Raw genomic sequence first — 27,345 nt, forward strand, 5'->3', positions numbered from 1 at the left:
TCTTATATATATAAATCTAGACAAATGCTGCTTTGATCGATAATTTTCTTTAATAAAAATGAACACATGTAAATCAAATATATACAAAGTGAATAAATGGAAACATTGCTCAAATGATATTTTCACCGAAAAATTATCACAGACATCCTCTTATTTAGGAGTGTAATAAAATAGTTACATTTAACACAAAAATAAAAAAGAACATATACTGCCACTGAGACGAATCCGATTCACAACTCCGGGGATGGGAGCTCCGAGATTGGCGATTTGTTACACATGAAAAAAAAAAGTGAAGCAGTTTTTTATTTCTTCTAGAGTACTTTGCTTTTTGAATTAAATTAACATGAACAATCTTTCCAGAATGAGTGCCACTAAAAATGTTTCCTCAAACAGAGACAGTCTTTTTCCACGGTTTTTCGACGGGCAGTTCAATGTCAATGGATAGATTTCCTTCTGTTGCAGAGACCCCAACCTCTTATTGTAACAGATTTCGAGAGTGACCATGAAAATTCTCAGTGGTTTTGGGAAACACTAAATGCAATGCTACCGTGCCAAGCACCGAAGTCATATCAAACTGTAGTTATAGTTACGAGGTGGTTATATGCAACCTAATTTACTTAAATGCAATGTTCTGTGGTCATTTATGAATGGGAAATATTGTCGTTTGAATCAAGTATATGGAGGCATAAAACTTTAAAACCTCATTTTGAGCCGGGCTACCTTCGGGCATGGCACGGCAGGATGAGCAGCAAAATTACTTATTTAATTCCAAAACTCGCAGTTAAGAATATCATATCATCGATGAATAAACTAGTTTAGAGGCATGTTTTGACCCATCGTGACTGTGAAAATCTGAACTTCCCACGAAACGGGTCATCGCGACGTCTCGCGGAAATCCGTGGCCCTCGGAGCCTCTGCGGTCGAAATCCCTCACTTCTTCTCCACCGTGCTGCTCAGGTTCTCCACTTCTCTGAGCAGTCGTATGAGGCTGTCCAGCCCCAGCAGGTAGCCCGTGTCAGGGCCGCTGTGCACGGTGGTGTCCCCGTCGTAGCCCTCGTAGGTGGTGTGGGCAAAGTCTATCATCCGCACGTCCACGTCAGGCCCGTGGGGATGCTTGCAGCGCCTGCTCTCGATGGACCTCTTGTGCGAGGAGAGCCACGAGAGGGATGCCGATGCTGAGCAGGAGTCGTTGCTGCTTTCCAGGGAAGACTCGTCGTCCACCAGCATCCCGCCGAACTCTTCCGCGTCGCCGAAGAAGCTCTCCTCCTCCTCGTCGTCGTCTTCCTCGTCCTTCCTGTCGCAACCCTCGTAGAGGAGCAGCAGGGAGCTGGAGTAGAAGCGGAAGGTGGTCTGCTTCTCGATGGCCTTCCGCAGCTCGATCAGGCAGCCGATGATCTTGCGGATGATCGTCACCCTCAGGTGCAGGCCGTTGTGGAAGAACTGGAAGAGGGCGCTCCGGACGCCGCTCTCGTCCAGCCCGCGGCCGTAGTATTTGTCTTTGCAGATGTAGCCGTCGAAGCTGGCTTGATATACCTAGGGGGAAGCAAATTGAATTCAAAGATCTGAAGTTAACACTTGAATTTGTTTCCGACGGGTTAACAGTTTCCGCAATCAAGAGTTACGGCTAGGTGTTCAGTCTGTTTCTAAAAATTGGAATGTTCCACAAATTTTAGTTTGCCTTTTCATATTTTTTATTCGTTTGAAGTATCACAATAAATATTATTTTATGTTTTAACTAGTGGTACCCGAACGGCTTTGCTCGTAATAGAAAAATTAAAAGGTCTTTTGGTTCGCCTGTATATTTACAAATAATGTATGGTGAATTTTCTCACTAATTGGCTTGTACCCATGTTATGGTTCCACGTTAGGATAATTTCGTATCTCGCCAATCGGCTAAAACCAACTAATACTTATTGTCTGCAGCACTGACAGCTTAAAATTAATTTACATTTTTATTTTGGCTGTAATTTTTTTTAGTCAAACCCCCTGGTTTAGTTTATTATTGTTTGTTGTTAAAATTTATTAGTTTATCCTATTCTAAGAAAGATTAACATATGCAAAAAGGATAACAAACATCTTCATTACAAGTTAAATAAAATGAATTTTTTTCTTGACGGACCTAGCTTACTTTTTTGAAAAAACATTTTAAAGCAACTTTTGAGGGAATTAACATAACTTGGACCGCTCCAAATTGGCAACAAATTTTCCATCCAGCATTCAATAAGTATGTTTTAGTGTGATGAAACTTCTCGGTTTCATTTGTTGGCAAATTTCTTTCAACTAAAGTGCGAGAAGTAATTAATTATAAATGGAAAATTAAAAACTATTTAAAGGGATAGGAGATAAATCAACTACAATCAGGTGAGAACAATGAACAGTTGAAAAAAAAAAAAAACATTATTAAAACATATACTAGAAGCCTCTCTGTGACTGCAGCTTAGAATCAAAAACTCCTAACTATTTGCCATCCAAAAGACTCTCTTTGTAACTCCAAAACACTTGTATGTTGTACAGAGTGGGCTAAAAGTATGGAGTGTATTTCACACTTGAATAATAAAAAAAGAATAACATACAGGGGTGATTGTGACTCCATGAAAAAATACCTGAACTTTTTTTTCTAAGAAGAAGTATTTTGATGAGCATATATATTCACATTACGTACATGTACACATTATATTAAGTTTTTTTGTAACTTATATACATAATTATTCGATGGGGCTAACACTCGAAGTTTTAATTGGACTTAATACGTCCATATGCATGAAGGGAATTAAATTCTTTAAATTTTTCTCATTTCTTAAAATTTTTTAAAGAATTTTATTTTTCTCCATTTGTATCTGAATTCTTAACCATTAATTACATTCATTTACTAAAAGTGCATAAAGATTTCAGAATTAAATAAAGTTTGGGGCAAAAGGAGCAGCGTGTATTATGATCACTGTGCAAGTGACATCACACAATTCAGTCTGAGTGGACTTCAGCGAGTCTTCTAAGTTCGAGAGTCTCTTATGCTAATTTTTAGCCCTTAGTTTATTACATTAACAAATTCTGCAATTCTAATAATAAATTTTGCATTTGATAAGTGACAAAATGTTTTATTTTGTGAATTTTCAAAATTACACTTCTTTTACTTATGCAAAAAAGCTAAATGAATTTAAATCCAAATTGCAAATCCAACTTAAGGAAATAAAATGACTAAAATTTTAAATGAACAATGAAAATATTAAACAACTAGCAAAAATACCCGGCGTTGCCTGGGTCAGTAATAATTATTAGAAAAAATCGTTACTTGCTTTTGTTTTCTGTTTTAAGTGAAAGAATTTAAAACACATCTTTTTGACGTGATTAAAAATCGAGTTTCTTCCTTACCCATAAAACTAAAATAGCAATAAGTATAAAGAACAAAGTAGTATTGATTTAGAACCGAAAGCACTATATTTAAGCATATGCAAATTTAAAAAAACATGAAATTAATCTTCTCATGTTTAAAAAGATTAATCTGTTGATACTTTTTTTTTTAACACGGAGTCTAAAACCTTCTCTGTATGGCTAATGAAGTACGAAGTGATTAAAAAAAAAGTAGCTGCGCTCGTAATCCCCTTACACTTGCTTTAGTTATTTCGGGAGATTTCAATCATTGTGGCTCTTGGTGCGATTTTACCGAATTTGCGAAAGTCGTTTCGGGGTACCTTCGATGATGCACCCCCATTCTTTCCTTACTTTGTAAAACGATATGATATTAATTTTCGTTACAGAGATATCGTCGCCAGATGCTGAGATATTTTTGGTCACCATAAAATGGCGCTAAACAGTTTCATCCGAAATGTTACCAAAATAAGTAATAAAATTTGGTGATTGTTTGAAATTGTGCAAAAAGGAAAATTAATGGAAGTTTTTGTGCTGTTTATGGATTTGCCTAATTTAGTTGCTGGATTATTTAACACAGTAAAAAAAGTCTTTTGAAAATTCTTTGATTGGCGATATTTTGTTTACATGGTGAAAGCTGAGAAACATTATGACGTAGTCTTCGGCTTCAAAAACAGCAACGTTGAAAAAACTGCCAAATGCATCAGCTACGGAAATCTTTCTGCAAAAATGTTGGCGATCTGCTGGTTGTTTGGATAATGAGTAAGTGTTCAATCAGCATAAATAATAATAAAAACCATTAATTACATTAAAGTTCCGTTTAAATGGAAAATCATCAGCCAAATCATGTATTATTTGCCAATCTTGTGCAAAAATCTTACTTCAAGATTTGACTTGAGAAAAGCCTTGAACAATCACGAAAAGCAAAGAAAGTCAACAATACAACAATTGTCGCTATCGACAGGGAGTTGAGATGATACACTAAATACTGTATTGAGTTGAGGAAAGCCTTCGAACATGGATCTAAAAAGCTCATAACTCGTTTTTTATTCTACTTAGAAATTTCGAACAGGTGCCATCTTCAGCAGAAAAATCAGAGCTTTCGATGGAGATATAATGTAAATATGTGCAAGTATTTTTTCATCCCAATATTAGAGAATTTATACAAAAATTGTGTTTTATTGCCCCCCTAAGGGGGTTTTGCCCCCCCATAACGGGACGAAAACTACCCTATGTGTTATTCTGATGCATAAGCTATATTATTGTAAAGTTTCATCAAAATCCGTTCAGTAGTTTTTGCGTGAAAGAGTAACAAACATCCATACATCCATCCATACATCCATACATCCATCCATACAGACAAACTTTCGCATATATAATATTAGTAAGATAACACTGGTTAAACTAAGTACTATGTTAAGATAAATAAATACCTTTGTGCTGAATAGTAAAGTCAAAACAAACAACGTAAGTAGAAGCACAAATTTGTAAATTACAGCAGACACGTGTTTCGGCGTTACAGGGAACGCCTTTTTCAATGCAAAAAATAATGAGCATATGGATGAAAAGACATCCGACAAAAGCTAAGCTAAGGCTTTTGTCGGATGTCTTTTCATCCATATGCTCATTATTTTTTGCATTGAAAAAGGCGTTCCCTGTAACGCCGAAACACGTGTCTGCTGTAATTTACAAATTTGTGCTTCTACTTACGTTGTTTGTTTTGACTTTAAGTACTATGTGTTTATTTGCTTGTTATCCAATTTTGAAATGAAAATAAATTATTCGTTTTGAGATAGAAAGATCAAAATTTTGAAAGATTACTTTACAATATACAAAAAGAGAACTGGAAACAAATTGCTAACACTACTTTTTTTACACCTTTCATCCTTCTATTTTTTAAAAAAAGCACTAAGTTTTGTTTGTTTATTTCTCGCTTTGAAGAAATCTGAAGGAGAACGCTTTTGCCCTGTTGCAGAAGTGGAATTATTTGATGCACTTGCTACACAAGAAAGCTCAGAACTCTGTGAAGCCGACACAATAATTGAGGAAGAGGCATCTGAAGTAGATATATTTTTTTAGTGGTTTCCAAAATACTAAATGTAGTAATAGCAGAAGAGGAAGTTGAAGCAGATATGATGGTGTTCTTGTTGATCAGAGAATCTTTTAAAATAGACCAACTATTTACAAAGTTGTCTCGCAACTTTTTGTTCAGAAACTCCTTTGTAGGGTTTTTAGAGCCAAAAGCTGCACAAGAAGTTTTTTCAATAGAAAGTAAATAGTATTTAATAGTTTGGATGGAATCTAAACTATCACAGTTCAGGGATGTGCGGGATTCGGTGATTATATCGTTAATGAAATTGAAAGTGCCCTCAATAGTCGGTCCATGAAAACATGTTAATACTGCCTTAACTAATTTAGACAGAACCGGATATTTTTTATCCCGAATTCTTCCATATTAAATACAGTGGTCCAGAATATAAGGATTTCCCTGTCTTCAGAAGACCCTGTTGACAAATTAGCATCCACTTGGTAATTTCTGATCTCTTGATTTAATTCATCAAGTTAATTGCCATTGACAACATTTGGCAAATAGTCAGCCAGTTTCAACAGTGCCTGAAATGTTGTTGTTTCTCCCCGCAAAGCTGGATTCAAGCCTGTAAATTTAACAAATAAAGAGTTTTTTAACGGCAGTTTTTTAATCATGTACTCTGTACACTTAATATAGCTTTGTTTGAAAACAGATATAGCTTCTTTCAATAAGGGATTCATTTTTCCCAGACCACGAAGAATTCGAGAAGCATCACCACCAACAAAAATTAGGTTATCAGGCAAATGACACTCTATATCATTAACACTAATTTTCAATATTTTTTCATATGTTGCCAATTTGGCTACCACTTCATGCTTCATAAAATAAACTAAAAATTGTTTTATTAGTTCAAACAATTGAATATGAAGCAAATGAAGCAAACTCTCCCTGCTCTGAAACAATTTAACATATTTGTTCAAATGAGGGAGAGCTGTATTATAAAATCCAATGTAGAGCAGCGTTTTTTTTTTTTGGTGCACAAAGAGCTTCTTTACGATCCTCTCTTTTCTTTTCTTTCCTTCAGTTGTCAAAGGTTTCTTTTTTAATAAACGACTTATCTTTTTGACTTCGGAGACTTCATCTTCAGACAGTTCCCTTTTTTTGAAAATGTCATCAATAATTTCTTTGTAGATGCTTTGTTCAGCCATCCACGGAAAATAGAAAACTACTAAGGCATCCCATAAGTAGATAACCCTTTCCAGAACAGCCAAGATATAGAGCCATCTATGATTTGGTCTGGAAAGGGGCTTTAGGGATTTCACTTTTAGTAACTTGCATACTTCAAAAAAAATTTTTTCGTTTATCGTGACTTTTGAGATCAATATGTATATCATCACATAAACTTTCTAAGTACCTTTTAAAGGGCTTGGAAAACTGCAAAGCACAGTTGTTCCCATCAATATCTAAAAGATCGGTAGCTTTGCTCTTCAATCTTTTTTCAACTCCACTTTTTTTACCACGCATGGTATTGCATGAATCCATCAACACACTAATTAAATTACTCCATGGAACTTCATTTTTTTCAATTAGCGAAACTATTTTCAAATAAATAGACAATGCAGTTGATGAAGAGAGTTGAATGGATGATAGATGTCTCACAATTATTTTATTTTCTTTTTCACAATAGTATTGTGCTAAAACAGCCAATATGCTATCCGAGCCTCTTGTAGTGCTTTCATCCAAATTCAAAGAAAATTTTGAATTCCTTAAAATTTCCCACTGTTCATCTTTGATTGTTTTGGCAAGTCCATGCTTCAGTTTGTATGAAACAGTGGTTCGACTTAACTTAAGGGAGTTCAATGCTTGCAAGTCTTTTGATAATGTTTTGGCTAGTTCCACAATTTCTGGAGCTACAGCAAATGAAAGAGAATGTTCAGCAATAAATGAGCACACTAAAGCTTCAGATCGACATTTTCTAGTAAGAAAATCAACAGTTCTGTTGTCTTCTTTCATCTCATAATCACCATCTGGATAAAATCCACGTAATACACCAGCATTTTTTAATGATTCCCGGTTTCTTTTATGAGTATTTGTAGAAGAATGTTGCAATAATGCCTTTACGCCGTCATTAGCATATGTAAAGGGCTTGTTGCAAGAAACACAAAAGCAAAATCCAGCCCTATCAATTTTTTTACACCATATTTCCATTTTTTCATTGTAGGAATCTACTCTGTTTAACCATTCCCCAATTAAACTTGTTCTTCTTTCCTGAATCGATGAAGCCAATATCTTCAGATTTATCCAGATTAGCAAGTTCAAATGAATAAATTTATCAAACAAAAAGAGTAGCGAAATGAAAAGTAGGAGTTAACTAGTAAAATTTAATTAAACAAACTAATTTATATTTACGAGGAGCCTATTAATAACGATAAAGTATAATTAGAATTAGTTCAATAACAACAGAACGCACGCATACAAAGATCATAGACCAGAATATAAAATAAAGAAAATATTTGCATACGATAAATTCCTCCAACTGCCATAAAGAACTAAGACAGGAGTCAAAGCTCTTATCACCAGTGGCGGATCACCGCATAGGCGCATGAGGCGTGTGCTGGGGCCTCCAGCAAAGCAGGGGCCTCGGAGCCGCGAAGTGTCACATCTTCAAAACCAAAATTTTTTGTTTTGAGGATTTGCCATAGAGAGTCATAATTTTGAGTGGAAAATGCTCAAAACTCATGGAAAGTGACAGATAGTCATGGATTTTAGGAGCGGGCTGATTGCTCCTAATATGGCCCCTGTGTCTAAAAAGTGGCCCCAGATTTCAGGTGCTTTTGTTTGGATTTTTCCAGGAGAAAAAATTGGGATATTAGAAAAAAAGTATGTTTTTTTTTTTTTTTGGTATGTACGAGGTTCAAAGTTTCAAAATATATTTGTTTCTTTCCTCCGGAATGCTTCAGCAAAACAAGCAGTATATTTCGTGCTCTATAATCAAGCGAGAAGAGTTGTCTTTAACTTGTTGTACGTAGCTGCTGCTACCAGGGCCCGACTAACTAAAAGTGAGGCCGTTGGCCCACGTTAATTTGGAGGCCCCCTGAATACTCTACAGTGGCTGAGTTACAGGTATACGGCCTGTCGGAATGCTCTTTTGGGGGCCTCTTTGTCAATCATTTATCTATGTGTAAATCATTTATCATGTACATTTAATAACTCCCTTTGAGGCCCCTCATATCTATATATATAAAAATGGACTTTGGTAAATTTGTTCCCTAAGATCTCAGAAACTACCCGGCAGATTTGACTGATACTTTCACCGTTTGTTCTTTTTGGTACCGGGGAGGTTTGTAGACCAGTTCGATAAAAATCTGATTGATAGTTCCTTTTTTATTCTAATTTGTTCAAATTTTTGCATAAATGCCCCAATATGACGGTTAAAAAATACGTACACATATTAAAATTATGTGTCCATCGAAAGCGCTTATTTTTCTGCTGAAGATGGCATCTGTTAGAAAGTTTTAAGTTGTATGAAAAACGAGTTATGGGCTTTTTTTGTTCCATGTTCGAAGGCTTCCCTCAACCCAATTCATTATTTGGTGTATCATCTCAACTCCCAGTTCATAGTTAGAATTGTTGAATGTTTTTGTGTTTCGTCTGACTGTTTGAGGCTTTTCTCAAGTCAAATCTTAAATTAACGTTTTTTCCCCAAGATTGGCTGATAATAACTATAGATTTGGTTGATTATTTTCCATTTAAGCGGAACTTTAGTGTAATTAATGAGTTTTTTTAATTATTTGTGCTGATCGGATTTTTTAATCATTATCCAATCTAACAGCAGAAACTTCGCCAAAATTTATGCAGGTTGATTTCAGTAGCGGATGCATTTGGCAGTTTTTTCAACTGTCACGGTTTTTGAAGTAAAAGACTATGTAATAATGTTCGTCGGCTATCACCATGTAAACAAAATATCAAATACAAATACAAATACAAATGTGACGACCAGCAACAGGCTCTGGGCCCAGCTAGGCTGGTCCTAGTCAATTAATTAGTCCCCAATGAAGATCAATGGCCCTCTTAAAGCTATCCACTCCCTTGCTCATTACCGCCTCTTCCGGTAAGCTATTCCAAGTGCCCACGACCCTGCTAAAGTAGTAGTTTTTCCTGATTTCCAAGTTAGCCTGAGATTTAAATAGCTTAAAACAATGACCCCTTGTCCTGCTTTCCCCACAAAAATTTAATCCATTTACATCTTTCATTTTGATAAATTTAAATAACTGAATCATGTCCCCTCTGACTCTCCTTTGCTCCAGGCTATACATGTTAAGCCTATTAAGTCTGGTATCATACTCTAAATCTGAGAGTTCCCTTACTAATTTAGTTATCCTTCTTTGAACCCTTTCCAATACAAAAATATCTTTCTTCAGATAAGGCGACCAAAACTGAACAGCATACTCCAAATGAGGTCTTACTAAACTCCTATATAAAGGCAGAAGAACTTTCTCAGATTTGTTTGAAATAGATCTATTGATAAACCCAAGCATTTTGTTGGCTTTGTTACTAGCAATACTGCACTGTTGACTAAACTTGAAGTCCTGATTTATAAAGATACCCAGATCCATAACATTTAATAATTTAATAATTTATCGTCAATCAAAGAATCTTTAAAAACTTTTTTTACTGTAAAATAATCCAACAACTAAATTAGGCAAATCCATAAACAGCACAAAAACTTCCATAATGTGACTTTGTGCACAAATTCAAACCATCGCCAAATTTTACTACTTATTTTGGAAACATTACGGATGAAATTGTTTAGCGCCATTTTATGGTGACCAAAAGTATCTTAGCATATGGCGACAATATCTCTTTAACAAAAATTAGTAACATACTGTTTTTCAAATTAAGGAGGGGGAGCATTATCCAAGGTATCCCAAAACGATTCCCGCAAATTCGGTAATATTTTAAATCGCACCAAGAACCCACAATAATTGAAATTCTCCAAAATAACTAAAGCAAGTTTAAGGGGATCACGGGCGCGCGGCTACATTTTTTTAAACAGTTCGTTCTTCAATATACATACAGAGAAGGTAAGACTCAATTTAAAAAAAAAAAGAAAAAAATAAGTATTAACTGATAAATCTTTTTAAACATGTGAAGTTTAATTTCATATTTCGGAAATTCTTCAAATTTGTATACGCTTAAATTTCGTGTTTTCGTTTCTAAATAAATACTATTTTGCTCTTTTTACTTACTGCTACTTTAGTTTTATGAGTAAGGAAGAAGCTAGATTTTAAGTCACGTTAAAAAGGTGTGTTTTAAGTTCTTTCACTTAAAACAGAAAACAAATGCAAGTAACGATTGTTTCTGATAATTATTGCTAACCCAGGCAACGCCGGGTATTTTTGCTAGTTTATGATAAAGTACATTCGTTACTGGCAGAATGAATAAAAAGTCCCTTTTAAGGAAGTTTTTTTACAACACAAGCCAAAACTTTATTATTATTTCAAAAATACTTGTATTTTTCATATAGTTGTAAAACTATGCAGAGTTCTTTAAGAAATTAGGGGCCACTTTGGAAGGTGGCCCAGGGCCCCAGGCCCAGGCCTTGTAGGTCTGTGCAGTAATCAGGCCCTGGCTGCTGCTGATGTCAAAAGCAGGGTCAGAGAAATGGGCGGACAAGGTGGATCGCACGGAGCGTCAAATCAGGGAGAGGGCCAAAAGAAAGTCGGATTCTAAGTTTCCTAAATTATGTATTACTTTTTTTTCGTTCCCTTAATATTTTATGTTTGGAAAATATTCAGAAAAATTTAGTTTTTTTTACTTTTCAAATTATATATTCTAATTTGAACTTCTTTGAAGAATTCAGTTCTCAGTTGTCTGGATAAAAGAAAAGTTTCTGTAAATCCAGAGAGAAAAGTCAGTGGGGCAACACAAATGAATCTTTGACCTTCAGCGAATTCAGCTTCTTCTGGGACACTTGCAACTTAGGCCCTGCACTTGCACAGTTTTATTATTGCGGGAGGGAGATCCGAGAACTGCCACTTCTTTGTTCAAACAAGTCCCCAGGAAAGTGGGGTGTTAAGATAAGACGTAACAAAGGGCTCAAGGCTGTAAACTAATGGGGAAGCAGAAGCATTACTTAGTATTGCTTAAGTTTCACGTCAGTATTCTAATATATAACAAAACCCCGGGGTTTTGACCTTGAGAAAATGACCGCGACAGGCGTTTTCCTCTCTTTATACTTGTACATTTCAATTCAGTTCAGAGTTATCTTGTTGTCTTGTCACAATGTTTAGCCTCTTTCTAGTTTAATAGGAAAAGCAGCATTTTCCGTTATAAAAGAACACTGGAATTTAGGTGAGCAATCAAACTTTCTTCTCTTTTTTCTTTTGTAGTGCTTTAGTTAGCAGTTTAGTTATAAGTTATAACTTATAAGTTTAAAAACAGAATCGTTTTGAAAGAGTCGAAGCATATTTTTTTTTTTTTTGATGCACTGCTCCTACGCATCATTTTTCACGATGATGGAATTTTTCCTGCTATCGATGTAAACTATTCACCCTGTGTAAGCAGGGAAACCCGTTTTTTTTTCTTAGTGAGTTAGTTATCCATAAAAAAAAGTGAAGTAAATTTTTATTATTTGCTTTCAACTGTAGCATAGGGTGTTTGTATATCATATTAACCAAGATACAGTGTTCCTTGAATAGAAGACATGAATTTACGTAACAGAAGTTGCTTATATTCGTAAAAGTTTTTTCCCCGTTTTTGAGCTGACGTAATGGTGTTGCTTGGTCAAACTGATACTGAGTTAAACTTAGATTCACAAATTGTAAGTGATTTTTCATTTTCCAGAAATGCTTAGAAATGAGCAAAAAAAAAAAAGTCAAATGAAGGAAATTACTCTGGAAATATTTAAAGAGCGTATTTCTGAGAAGAGAGCCGGTTCATTCCATGTGAAGTGTGATCCAAAATTTGAGAAATTTTTTCCCTCACATTTTTGTATTTCTTTGAAATTTGGCTCATCGATTGTATTCTTCGAGGTAATCAAAAGTTAAAATTTTTAGATTTGTATGTCTTTTATTATTATTATTTTCTTTCATTTATGAGATTTTGACTTTTAGAAAAACCCTCTTTTTTTCATGAATGCTTGAACATATAATGGACGATAACTCAGCATAAAATATAGATAAAAAAGATTTGGTAAAAAGCATTTTAAAGTACATGAGTTGCTGTTTAATATGATACGTAACGATTAATTTTATGAAAAATTTCATTTTTGAAAAGTGAAATTTAAATTTCTCAGAAAGCATAATGATTTTTTTTTTTTTGAATCTCAAATTTTTCAATATTTGTGTGTTTTATCTTCGTTTGTGCAAAATTTCAAGTTGGATCTCAATGGGATCATATTTTTTATGAATTTTTGAATAAAATTTGACTTAGGAAATAATGATATTTTTCAGATTCTATTTAGTTAAATATGAGGTTCTCTTTCTGGTGATGGTCTAGTGAGTAGTAATTAAACATGACTATGCATGAAATGGGCTGGCATGAACCTGTAGATAAGTACGAACTCCTCCTCGCCGCACCACCGCTTTTAATCTGTTTTTAAAAACTGTTTTCAAAATTTAAAAATAAAATAAAATAAAACAAAAGGAATAGTAAACTTATTAAAAGTTGCTAAATGTTCTTCTTTAAAACAAGACGAAGTCACTAACATATTTATTTTCGCGAAAATTACCACTCGCTAAAATGAATGCTTTTACAGTGTTACAAATTTATACTTGAAACTATTATTCTTGAAGTCCCCAACACATTTTTACCCTATGACATCAGCAAAGAAAGTCTTAAAATGCATTTTGAAAACTACATGTTTCAAAATTTTTACCCTCCCCCCTTTCCTTACCTTTCCTATAAAATCAAAGGTTTTTTTCTTTCCTTTTTTTTGTCCAAGTGCCTCCCCCCCCCACTAAAATTTTTTTCTAGTTGCGCCTCTAAATTACACTTGCATTGAAAAACAGCGCAAAAAAGCTGGGATTTCGCTAGATGCCAGTGACTGGAGCTTTGATCTCACCCTTTGCACTAGCTTAATTACGTAAAAATATAGAGAGGCAAAATTTTTCACCAATGTTTTTTTTTTTGGTCAGAAATGTCGTTTTTTTTTTCTTTTAAATAAGAAGTAACTACCTCCTTCCCCTCAAATCTTGTTGATTCAAAGAACAAAAAAAAATTTTGATTTTCTGCATTGTTTATATTAGTTAACTATATCATTTTTGTTTTGTCAAGGGCCTCCGGATCAGGTTGCGCCTGGGGCCTCACTATCCCGTAATCTGCCACTGCTTATCACTTTTCTCTTCCTACCTCCCCCCCCCCACAAAAAAAAAAAAAAAAAAAAACTGGCCACCGATTTGATTTTACCCATTCTCAGTTTGACCTTGAAGCAGGTGTGAATGCATCATCTGAAAAATAGTTTCCTTGGTAGAAAAAAAAAATCGTTTGCGGCAACCCTTCCCAAAGGGGAAAAATATTCTTTCAAGTAACCCTCTTTCCTCTTCTTATCTAGCCTTTATTCTAACCCCCACCCCAGCTGTTCTTCCATAATTACCATAGAGTTTGCAAAACATGATGGTGCTTTATACCAAACAAAACGTCTTCAATTTGGACTTTCGGCGTGCGTTTCATTAAACATCGCCATAAATTTACAAAAGTCGGTTTTCTGAAAATATAAGAGTTTCGGTATTTTCGAAGATGAAGATACCGGAATTCAAGATGAAAATACCGGAAATCCGGTAAAATACCGGAACACAATCACCCTTGAACATATTAAACGCCTAATGCATCATTGAATTATTTATGACTTTTTTTTTTGGGGGGGGGGGGGTTGCTTTCTTGCTCTTGGGGGGGGGGGGTTAATGACTTCAAACCATTGTTTTAATTTCAAGCAGGTTTTTTGCTGCATATTTTGTTCATGGCACATGTGAGTGCTACCTCATCGTAAGAGAGGGGAGGGAGTGGGGCGGCAAAAATTCATTACATATACTGTTTCGACCAAATGTATTGAGTGTTAACGAATTAATACTAAGAGTTATTTTAATACATCCTTAGCCATTTCAATAAAACTGCACTGCTGCAACCCCTCGTTGCCAAAAGAAAGAAATACAATTGCAAATTGTGTCACTTTGCTTATCTCAGTTCAATGATAAAAATTTCTCTTTTTTAGCCCATGATCATTTTAGAGAAAAATTGTAAACTTTAAAACTTAAAGGTGAAACAAAAAATCTACTGGAAGTTGAAAACAATAGTTTGAAATAATTAAAACTCAAATGGTAAAAAAAAAGGCAGACAACTTGTAAATGTTAGAAATACACTGCTGAATCTAATACTTTTCACACCTTTATCTGTCAGCTAAGAAACAATAAATAATAATGTTTAAAACAATGCAGATCCGACAATCGAAGAAATATGGTAGATAAAATTGACAAGCAATCCTACTCAAACCTGTTTTTGTGTGGTAAATAGGGACTGCATAAAAAAAAAGGCTCAAAACTTAACAAGTAGCTATATAAAAAAAGTTTTTGCAACACAATTAAAAATATATATATATGCAGTGAATAGGGATTGCATAAATATTCAACCCAAAAACCTTACGAAACAACTAGGCACTGCTTTTTAAAAATGAAATCAAGACATCACAGCTACTTGGAACCTTGCCGAGCGTTTTGCAATCTGATTTAGAAAATACACATGCAATTATTTTTAAATGTTTTATTCACATCTGCACTAATTTTACACATACAAAACGTTTCAAAATGTCTAACTATTATTCTTGTCAATAAGCAAACTATAAGCAAGGGCTAACAATAAGCAAAACTTTCTTGTGATAAACTGGTTCACAACCGCTTTTGTCAATTGAATATGTTACCTTGTATTTATTTTACAGATAACTTTGTTATTTATGTTTCCAATTTGATTGAAATTTTCAAATACTCAATGTTTCTCAGGCCATTTTAGGAGGACACTGAACTTGTTTTTGCCTTTCTAAATTCTTCCTTGCCCCTAGTAAGTTTTGACAAAACTTCATCACAAAGCCAAGTTTTTTTTTTTTTGGGGGGGGGGGGGGGTCTTGAAATGTGTTTCCTTTATTTTTCTTATAATTTAATTTGAACATAAATCTGAATTTTCTTTGCTTTTCACATAATATTCTAAACCAAGCATAGGTGTCTTTTTGATTGAATTAAAGTGATCTTTCATCTTGAAAGCACCCTGCCTCTTTTTGGTTTGGGAAAAATACTAATATACCAAAAAAAGAAAAAAAAAGCAAATTAAAAAAAAAATGTACAAAAACAAGTTTGAGTATCTGATACTTCCCTCCTTTTGTATTTAATCAGTTCTTTTAAGGGTCATTGTACAAAAAACGTAGGTTTTTGAAGTTGGAATTCATGAAAAAAAATATCTTCCATTTTTTTAAAAGTTACTTTATATTGTTAATTTTAGGCACCTGTTTACTCTCATAGTTAGTCACATTCTTTATTGGTTATTTTGTAACTTTCTTTTGTAGTTAAAATTTTGTATATGAATGGAGGGTAACGGATAGTAAATATATATTTTAAATGTTATTTTTAAACTTTTCATTTAAATAAACATTGCATCTTGTATGAGGAACATGATTTGAACTGATTAAATGTATACATCTTTCTTAAAATGGATTTTTAAAGAAAGTTGTATGCTCCATTTCTGATTGTATATCCTCTATTACATTTATACTGTAATGGAGGATACAGAAACGGAGGATACAAATACTTATGTTTTGCTATGATCATTGTGTTGATTTAGGGTTAACGCAACATTTATTTAGAATTTACTTAAAAAAGTGATTCAATTATAACTATAAATTTTTTTTTGTACACAAACAATTCTTGAGTTAAAAAACTCAAGAACAGAGGATACACAAAGTTAAGGACTTATTTGACTTCAAAGAGAATAATGCTGAAATTCTTTCACACTAAGTTCTTTAGCTTCACTATGAAGACCCAGAGTTGAAAAGGGCTAACTTGTGATTCTAAACCTCTGTAATGAGCAGCCAGTACTGCCGTCTATAGGAAATTCTATTATTTAATTACATCCTGAACGGAGGATACAAGAAATACTGTGAGTGATTCAAAAGATTATGAATGCTATATATTTTTTTATTTTAAAAACATAATTCTTTTAACCTATTAAAAAACATCAAATGATTTAAATTTCACTATTAAGTCTGTTATATTTTTTTGTATTGAGTAAATAAATGAAAAAGTACATAGGAAGAAATGTGTTGGGACATATAATGGAGGCATACAAGTATCACTCCGTTCAGGGAAAAAAACATTTAAAAATTTTTGTAACATCATTAATTTGTATTTATCATTTTCAAAATTTGTTATACTTTTCTAAATCTCATAAAAAAAAGTGCTTAAAAATAAATATTTTTGAAACTAACCACCCTAGACATAAAAAAGTGCGTTTTTTGTAGAATGACCCTTAAAGGATTTAAAGGAAATCATGAAAAATGAAAAAAAAGAGAGCCACTGAATGACTTCTTCTTGCGGTCAAGACTCACCTGCATGCCACACAGTCTCACTCCCAGTCGAGCAGAGGTGCTGGCTGCACATTTTGCCATCTGGCGAGTACGCTTATCTGGTGAAGCATCATCCCCATGCATGCGGGTGCCCATTTTCAGATCTAAGATGCATGGCTGGTGAAAGTTAGACGTAACATTTTCTAGCAACAAAAAATCTGAAGCTTTTGTCAAGGAAAATAAGGTTTAGAAAGCACAGGTTGGGCATCTAAAACTGGTAAAAATCTATCTGGGTTAAAAATCAAGATGTACTTGGAGCGAAATATTCCTACAAGATGATTCAATGACACAAAAGAACTATTTTCATTTAGTTGAAAACAAATCAATTGAAATATCAAAACATTTAAAATAGTCAACGAAGTGCAATCTCAAAGTAAAAAAATAAGTTAAAATCGAAGTTAAAAAAATGTCGAAATACGTTTCAAATTAATCTCAAAACATATGTGGATGCCTTAGTTGTCAAATCAATTAACTCTACTTTAAAAAAAATCTTAATTCCTGCTTTAAAAATGCTTGATCAATGCCTAGCATGCGAATTTATATTTAAGTTCTGGTTCAGTACATTTCTGACCATGTGATGGCAGAAAATGTAACACAAGGTCCTATTTACTCCTATGTATAACACAATCTTCTTCATTAATTTTCTATACTTTTTGTTTTATGGAGTTAATCGATTTGGCAAGTGAAGCATCCATATCAAACTTTAAAAAAAAATTAGCATTTGGCAAAAATTTATTTTATTCTCAAAACACAAAATTATTTTTCTAGTTTTTTAAATTTTATATTTTTTAAAATGAGCATGTAGAAACCGTTTTTTGTTTTCCCCTCTCAATTAAACACCAAAAAAGTGGTATTTTTGATGTTTTATAAGTCAAAGGAGCTCCTAGCTTAACAAGATAAATGAAAGTCTAATGAATACAACAAAATCTGAGAAAATTTTAATCAAGAACAGCATTTATTTAAGACTCCAACACTATAATTAGTGCTATTCGACTATTAAAAATCAGCATTTAAGTTGATTTACTGCACTAAAATTAGTTAATTAGAATTTTACTTTGCATGTTCTTCCCATACCAGAAATGAGAACCTAATAATTAAAAAGTCTAGGAATTAAAATAGTACCTAACAAGAATATCTATTAAATTCAAATGAAGTAACTTTAAAGTATGCTAAACTTTTTCTTAAATGTCATTTAAAATCTTTTATTAACAATGTAAACATGTTAATATCTCATTTATATCAAGCATTGATTGCATTACATGTACTGGAAATAATGGAATACTGACTGACCAGGCAGCAGTATTGATTGTGTCTCGTAGTATACAATTAGAAGGAGTTTGAAAACCATACTGTCTGACCAATGATGAGATGGAAAGGCTAACATCTGGTTTAAGGCGGAAATTGCATCTGTTTCCAGGGATGCCAGCTTTTGCAGGCATGTGTTAGCCTTTAAACTAAGCAGAGTACCATTGAAATAAGTGGCACATGCGCATCAAATTTCCATCCAGATCCTCCTATCCTTAAAATCTTCAAAGTTAGTCTAAAGTTATGTTCTTGAAACTTCAATTTTGAAGAGGGAGAAGGAATTGATTTCAATCTATTAAAAAAATTATTGATCAAAAACAGTCTTTAACATATAACAGTCTTTAAAAATAAACATGGCCTATAATCGCGTTTTTAAGGCTAAAATCGCTTTTTTAAAACTAAAAGTTTCAAAATTTTGACCGGACACCTTTTGCCCTTTTTCCTATCTGATCAAGAAAAAAATTTTTTGTTTTTGTTTTTTAATGTGCTGTTCCCTTAAAACTTTTTTCTGGTTACATCACTTGCACGCAGAGGCAAACTTCAAGCAAATTTGGTGAGAACTAGACAGAGGAGAAGTGCCTTTTGTTTGATTCTAAACAGCTACATTTTAAGAAATTGTATCTGCTTCAATGATACAAAGGAAACAAATGTTTTGGAGACTTTTATAGAGAGGAATATTTTCATGCTCTAGGAAAAAATAGGGAATCATTGAAATGAGTCTCTATTTTGTGTGTCTATGACTGTGCAGCTATGATACCCGAAATGAGGGGGCCCCGCAAGGCGCCCCTCATTTCTTGTGAATGTGGTAATGTTCCGTGGAAACGAGGGGCGCATTGTGGCGCCCCCTCCCCCTTCGGACGGCCCTGCTCCAAGGTGCCTGAAACATTGAATAACCATTTGAAAATTTAAAGCATGTTTTTAGGGGCAAGTTTTCCTCCAATTGAATTATTTATGATTATTGTTAGTCTTAAAATATTTTAGCAAGTTAGTTACATTAGTTTAGTATAGATGCATAAGATTTATAACTTATAAATATAATGAAGTATGTAAATAAGAAACTTAAAGTCAAAGGCTGCAGAAGACTTATTATACCTGATATTTATTTCAAGCAAATAACATGTAAATTTGAAAATTATTCAGTGGGTAAAGCAAAAAAATTCATTAACATAAAAGGATACATCTAGGGCTTGGTCTACTGTAGATTTGCCGCAAATGCTCATCTTTTATAAGTTTTTTGTCACTGCAGGAATGAATTTGAACTCTAGAGAATCAAAACAAAAGCAACATTAGTAAAAAATGCTCACAGCAAACAATACAATTTACAGCTGAAAAGATAAGTACATTTAACAACATGCAATTTTTCTGTTAATGAGATTATGCTAATAATTTGAAGGCACCAGGAGTTGTTATTGATATAATTCATCATGTTTAAGACTTAAATAATTAACAAACAAAATGAGGGCAAAATGATGTCAAATCCAAAAAAGTGGGAAAGCTTTTGCCTCACTTCAGTCTTCTACACTCATTTGGACCATAGCAGTTGCACAAAATTAATTTTCATTGAGTGTTGTGAGGTGGTGATGCTGGCAGATCTCTTGCCACAGTTTGCGAACCGTAAGACTTGTGGACTTGCTGTAAAAGCCATTTTTTGCTTTATTGTATAATTAGCAAATCAACCCCCCCCCCCTTTTATGCTGACAGGTAAAAACAGTAGCTCTAAAGCAATGAAATAGATATAGGAATTAATGGACATTTTTGTCACTATTGCCTTTTTTGGTGGCAATCTATATGAAATCGGACAGCAAAAGTGAGAAGACAATTTAAACTTGGGGAACCTTGTTCATTTATTCTAACCAATGAAAAAAGACTTCATGGTAACATGCAGTTAGTTCACATGAAAAAGATCTTCAGCGTTACCTGTGGTCAATTTAAGAAATTTTATATTTCCCCCTGTGTAACCTTCGAACTCATTGATTTTAAAGGCCAATACAGATTGGGGAACCAAGTTGGGGCCTTCAAATATAGACAGTAATTAATTGCATGGAAAGAAAAAAACAATGAAACATTTATGCAAAGTATGTTTTGTGCCAAACATTTTAATATAGAAATATTTTGGTGGCTCTGACTGTAAAGCAGTTAACTCCGTGATACATTTCTTGTTAAGTAACTTTTCAGGAGGCAATAAAAACATGTCAGGTTTATAGCAGGTTTCATATTTAGCAGGTATTTTAAAACAACAAATTTCTTTATTTGAAGGTACCATTGGCGCCAATTGTTTCTTCTAATGATGCAGCTTGAAATAATAAACAAGGGGGGGGGGAGGAAACCTTGATTATGTGAAGTTAGCTGTTTTACAGTCAAAGTCATGAGTATGTAAATTTAAAAAATGCATACAAATCTCAGAAACTTGTAATATAGATGGATTGCTTTTGAGACAAATGTACTTACCAGAAATGTCAATTTTATAAAGTATTTCAAAAGTTTAACTTAAGCCACTCAATGAGCTTGATTGAATATTTCTGCATTAGACATAAATATAAAAAATCAGCTACATTTCCAGCTTATATATAAGTTAGGTATAATGCTTTTGAATGTATTTGCATTACTAGAAAACACATAAGTAAATGAGCATTTTCTAGATGAAACACCAATTACAAGTTTATACTGAGATCAACTTGCTGCACAATATAAAAACAGGCTGCATTACAATTTTTATACAGTAGAATACCTTTAAAACGCTGACCTATAAAACGCAATTCTTTATAAAACACACTCCTTTCCAAAAGTAAACAATAAGTTTTTCCATTAAAAAAACTTTATTTTGCCTTTAAACATAATTCTAGGGCAAATTAAATTTTGAGATTACTTCCTATATTAATTCGGAGCTTTAAATGATAATTAGTATTTGCAATAAACAAGTACCAGATTGTTCTTGTAAAAGCAGCTATTATGCAAACCATGAAGCCAGTGAAAGTGGAAAATAATGCACTTTCTTTTTTAGCTACGAATCACATTATTTGTGAATGGTACTATATGTTAAATTATATAATTTGTGCTTTAATACTCATTGCAGTAAAAACTTTTTCTAATGTGCAAATATATTCATATATTCTGAATATTAGTTTCAAAATGATCTATATAACACAAAAACCTGTATAATGCACAACCACTTCCAAAAGTGTGTGTTATAACGGTCTTCTACTGTATATACAACTAATAATAAAGTAATTCCAATGAAAAAGGCATACTATTAAAGAAAGAAACAGATTCTAAAGCAAAAAGGAAATTTGTTATTATGATTTTCATGGATTACTAAATTTAAACTAGCATAAATGTTACTAGATCAGTAATGCACTGCAAAAAAAAAAAAAAAAAAACAATTATTTTTTAATTACTGACTTTGGATTTAACAGCTTTCATGTGAGGGAAATAATATCTGGATAGTTTGAATAAAATTACATTAGAGATAAACCTAAATTATGAACATTTTGAGAGGACGAAAAACATTTATGGAGAGGGAAAATCTACAAAAGTGATATTTTGATGAAATTTGAATGACAGCATAAATTTTTTTTATTATTTCTAATGTCAACGTGCTTGGAGAATGTTTTTAACATCAAATGCAAAACTAAGTCACATTAAAAGGGCTAAATTCTTGAATATGAATAAAAAGTTCTTAGAAACATCATTAAAATTAAGTTATGAAGTTTTTTTTCTTGAATACACGAAAGACTCAGATTTTTAACTTTAATTTTTACTAGTAAAACAGTGCAAAAATCAAAACTCTCATAAAAAGTAGTTTTAAGAAAATACTCAATATGTCATTAATATATGCTATTTTCAGCAATGCACATTTAGCAAAAAACTAAGATATAGTACAAAATGCACAAAAATAAGCACATATGGCTACATTAAAAAAAAAAAAAAGTTAATAATGAGAAAATTCAAAAAGTAAAGTATGTGTAAAGTAATCAGTGTAAAGCATTGGATTTCAAAGTTTCACACCCAGTCTTTACAAAATAAAATGCAGTGCAGCTTCATTTTATGAACTATTATGTTGTTTTCGTTATTTTTACGTATCCTTTTTCATTTTTTCCCTTTAATAATATCAGATATTTGCCAAAAACATTTTGTCTGAATTGAAGTTAAGTGAGTAGAATCTTATGCATCAAGTGATTCTTATTGAAAATAAAGAGATTTTTAATTGACTTCTGTGATGTCCAAAGTAAAAGTTTAAAAAACCTTTAAATATATACATACATGTGTGTGTGTTACTGTGAAACTTTGAGATGTGGTAAATGTTGACATTAGCCAATGAATATCAACATTAACACATCAAAGACGCCCAAATACTTTTGGTGACTCACCAGTTAAAGTCGACATTCTCCGATTTCGGCCCCCTTGAGTCACACACACTAATTTTAGGTAATTTTATCAACCAAATTTTAGGGGTCAACTAATTAAGATACCTCCTTTAACCCTTTAAGCACTCATAAGCTTTACAGCAGTGTAAGGAAATTCCTTTCATAAAAAACTACCAAATGGAGAGGTAAACATGTAGGTCTAGTGTTGTAAAATTTGGTTCAGTAGACTTAGTCTAAAATGCTTGCAATATTTTTTGTCTATTTGCAGAAGTAAAGCTACAATTATGTTTAAAAATGTGATTAACTTATTATTCAACACAGAAATATTTGTATAATTAATGACAATTTTGTTTTCCCTAATATAAAGATTTTGATGTCTCAAGAACGTGAAAAAGATGATTTATAAATTATTTGTGTTCCATAATTCATTCAATAAACTTTGAACTTCGGGGAGACAAATGTCTCATGGGCTTTAAAGGGTAAAAAACAGAATGGGAGGGAGACTCCTTGCTAGAAGATACATCGAAGACTACAGATGTAAGCGTAGCGTGATGCTTGCTCTGTTGCTGAATCCGTTGCATTTATGAGACTTGTATAACCTACTTCATAATGCACCTAATTTAATTTTTTCCCAATGACCGAACCACATTAAGAAGTTTGGAAAAAAATTGCAAAAACATCAGCTTTGTTTACTTGTACAAAAAAGTTATTTTTTTAAAGCGTCTTTTATGTATGAGGTGGAAGTAGATGTGGTTCTCACTGATCAAATCTATGTACCTCTGAAATGGAAATAGATAATTTCATTACAGAAAAGCGGGTAGTTTTCCACTTAATAATTTTTTATTTGGTTAACAGTGCTCATGCATTGAAATGTTCATGATAACAGCATTTCGAGTTATGTCTTTCCAAAATTTTAACATTGATCTCTAAAGTGTAGATACATATGTTTGATATTGTTAGCTAAGCATATTTTTTGGACTACTTTATAACGTTCAAGGAAATGAATAGCTAAATACATTACAAAACATTCTCCTTTAGAAAAAGAACTACTACACTAGAATTTACATTTGATTAGGATTTGGAAAAATTGTCTGATTTTAATAGAATAAAAGTAAACTACTATAAAGAATTTGAATACAATTGAGTAAGCAAAAAGGGATGCGACAAAAAAGATGTTTTGAAATGTTGGAATAAACGAATAACTGAAACGGTCAAATAATATTGTTCCTTTTTCGATAAAGATAGAATGAATGAGGATTAAAATCCAGTTTTAATAACTGACTATTTAACTGAAATAAATATTAATATATAAATTTTATTTTAGTCAGAAAGAAAAAGAAAACACCTGTTAATTAATCAGAATGCTAAGAAATTTTTATTTCCAATTACTAAAACTTTGCCTAATTCACGGGTTTGCGAAAGTATACCCTGATTAATTTTAATAACTGAATGTCTTTAAATTAATTTCAAATGAAAGGAATAATTATTCATTCAAATTCAACTAAAAACTCGAGGTAAAATTCTAGAACTTGAAAATAACCAAGAAAATGAATACTTTGACTACTTAAGATTCCACAAGTTTTAAAAATCAAACATCCACGTAAAATGAAGGCCCGAATGAAGCTTCACTGCACACAAAATACATACACAGTTCCGTACCAAAAGGATGGGCTTATAAGGCAGGGGTCGCCCGAGGCAATCCAAGATTTGAAACCCGAGGGCCCGATTATACCTCTCGCTCTCTTAGGACTCACGGTACGGCTCTGTACATAAAATATGAATACATATATCTTTAAAGGCTCTCAGCACCAGATCAATACATGTAAAAATAAGTCAATTGGCAATTAGTGAGAACCTCACAAGAAACAATAAAATATCAATAAAACAATCAACATAAAAACATGTCAAGTCTCAGTTTAGTATGCACAATAAACACAGAGACACCCAAAGATTTAAAAAAAAAAAGCACATGATAAGTACATGAATGAAAATATGCTAAAAATGAAAAAGAGAATTGACATATTTCTTTACAATGCAATAAATATAAAAGCACATCTTAGTACATTGATCAAGAACAAAGTAAAAGGCACACAAACACTAAGAATTATTCTGTTTCTTTTGTTTCCACATAATAAAAACACATGAAAATAGATAATCAAAATACAAATGGAATATTAAAGATAGATGGTTAAATTCATTGCTAAAATTGAAATTTGCTACCTCAATTCAGGTGATGTTTTATGTTTTTGAACATGGTTGTTTTTCTCATCACAATTTTCATAGTGCTTCTTGTGCCCCCTCACAGGATGAAAAATGGTAGGGCTATTGTCCATCTGCTGTACTTGAACAGCTCCTAAGAAAAAGACAAAAAAGTACATTAATTATAATTTCATGTTTTTCATAATTAAACATTATAGCATAAATTTTGACATTGGTTGCATCAAAATAGAATGCTAAGTTTTGAAGCAGAAAGATCATCCAAAATCCCTTCTTCACAAACAAATTTATTTTCTTTGCATAATTATTCTGAGGTTATTCTATTTCTGAAACTGCTCCAACAAATCTAAAATCTTTGGAAGATGAGTCTGGTGTTTTCACTCAAACTCCCCTCCCGAGCAAGAAGTAGTGTCATAACTGTTTCTTACGAGATTTGTTTCACAATGGTTGTCTACTACTAGGTTTACAATATATATAAATAAGAATGAATAATGAAAACAATAATTTCTAGCATTAAAAATAAAAATTATCTGAGGAATATATATGAAACAAATATTTAGAATGATGCTCACAGTAAGTTTTGTTACATGTCTTACTTGTCTTACTTGCTTAGGACGGGAGGGTAGCAGATCAGTCAAGGATTTGACTAGTTTAGAAGCAGTCATTTACTAAAATATTGTATGTTTAAACATTCTATAACTCAGAACCAGACTGAGATAGACCTGGGGCGGATACAGACTACCATTTTATGAAGGGGGGGGGGGTCATGATGAAGAATGATCCCCCTATCCACCATGAATGAACCTACGATTTTGTGACAGAAAAATGTTGGAAACTGCTAGGGTGTCAATAAAAAGCACTAAATTCGCCAGGAAAAATTCACTTTATAGGGCATAGACATTACAAATTTATTTCATTAGTAATGAAAAGAAGTAATGTTTGAAACATTAACATTTTCAGAAATAATTAATGAACTGAAAAGATTACTGAAATCGTTTATGATTTATTCAAAGTGTGAAGACAAAATGGACTTATACTACTGCTGAAGGTTTAAGCGGGTCAGTCGATTTCGTAGGCAAAATTTATTTTGCCTTTTAAACGTTTTAAAATTAAACATTGATCCGTCACATGTGGGACAAAACGTCTACTTTTTCGTGGAATGGCCCTATTACAAACTTCAACTGGCTGCACCACATCTGTGAGAACATGGTACATAATTCAGCCGTGTTACGAGATGAATGGCATTCTGCTGATGCTTACTGCTCTTAACACTTCTGATAGATTGTGTATGACGAACATTAAACTGCAACTAACATAATCTTTATTACTAATAATAAAGCTGAAAGCCTCTCTGTCTGGATATCTGGATCTCTGTGTGTCTGTGACGCGCACAGCGCCTAGACCGTTCGGCCGATTTTCATGAAATTTGCCACGAAGTTAGTTTTGTAGCATAGGAGTGTGCACCTCAAAGTGATTTTTCCAAAATTTGATTTTGTTCTTTTTCTATTCCAATTTTAAGAACTTTTCACTGAGCAAATTATCACAACATGAAAGAATAAATTACGAAAATTATTATAACGTGGAACCGCAACATTGGCAAGCAAATGAACGTAGCCTATTGGCGAGAAAGGCGTCATCCATTATTTGCAAACATACAGGCGAACCAAATAACCTTTCAACTACGGGCAAAGCCGTGCGGGTACCGCTAGTGTTGAGAATAAAGTTTACGTTCGACGAGCACGACTCGTTGGTTAATCATGTGACAGCAATGACGTCAGCGGTTACTAACCGGTTGTTCACGAACCAATGCTTCATCGAACGCTTTCGGTTGATCACCGGTTACTTGCACAGACGAATAAAGCGCAGGTGAAAATTACTTATAATTGGTCAGAAATGTCACGTGGTTCCCTCAGCCAATCAAACAGCTTAAGTTGCGGTTGACCGGTAGATTAACCGGCGAGGTTCATAGAACGACATCGGACGCAACCAGTTAACCGGTAGCTCTCTAGAACGCTGCGGTTAGCAACCGGTTACTCACCGGTCGACGGGCGAGGTTTGTCGAGCGCAAGCAAAAGGGATACCCTCACTTTTGAACCATCCCGTAAGTTTAGAAAACTATTACGCATTCGAAGCCAGACCCACCTTTGTACTTGGGCACGAAGCTCCTCATGTCCCTGGGCACGTTCAGGTAGAAGTGGAGCTCCCTCTGGATGAGGGGCTTGCAGAGGGTGCTCCGGTCCAGCACCATGAGCTGCGTGTGGCCCCCCACCTGGTGGGCGAAGGGGTGCAGCACGGTGGTCGTCTTCGCCTTTTCCAGCGGTGGTGCTGCCAGCGGCGCCTCCAGGTCACTGGGCGGCGCAGACTGGGCGGCGGTGTACACCATGGTGCGCTCGAGTGGTGGGGGGGGTGGGGAGAGCCCGGTCCGCCGGTCCTGCACTTGCCCAGAAGGCAGCAGGACA

At 33.7% G+C, this 27,345-nt stretch overlaps 1 protein-coding gene across 1 annotated transcript; it reads right to left on the reverse strand.

Annotated features, from left to right (window-relative positions):
• Window positions 1–471: 471 nt before the first annotated feature.
• Window positions 472–27,345, reverse strand: LOC129233699 (inositol hexakisphosphate kinase 1-like). Its single transcript, XM_054867676.1, has 5 exons — window positions 27,029–27,345; window positions 24,890–25,022; window positions 19,484–19,566; window positions 16,983–17,158; window positions 472–1,533 (listed from the first exon to the last, which is right to left on the reverse strand). The coding sequence occupies exons 1-5, from the start codon at window positions 27,267–27,269 to the stop codon at window positions 931–933; spliced, it is 1,236 nt and encodes a 411-aa protein (XP_054723651.1). The 5' UTR covers window positions 27,270–27,345; the 3' UTR covers window positions 472–930.

Source organism: Uloborus diversus, unplaced genomic scaffold, assembly GCF_026930045.1.
Source record: "Uloborus diversus isolate 005 unplaced genomic scaffold, Udiv.v.3.1 scaffold_635, whole genome shotgun sequence".
NCBI classification, from domain to species: Eukaryota; Metazoa; Arthropoda; class Arachnida; order Araneae; family Uloboridae; genus Uloborus; species Uloborus diversus.

Excerpts from the sequence above, each read along its gene's own strand:
- LOC129233699 (XM_054867676.1), bottom strand. The coding sequence starts at position 27,269 with ATGGTGTACACCGCCGCCCAGTCTGCGCCGCCCAGTGACCTGGAGGCG. Across the intron at positions 19,567-24,889 it reads AAAACATCACCTGAATTGAG|AGTTCAAATTCATTCCTGCA; the intron begins GTAGCAAATTTC and ends TTGATTCTCTAG. Across the intron at positions 1,534-16,982 it reads TGAGACTGTGTGGCATGCAG|GTATATCAAGCCAGCTTCGA; the intron begins GTGAGTCTTGAC and ends GCTTCCCCCTAG.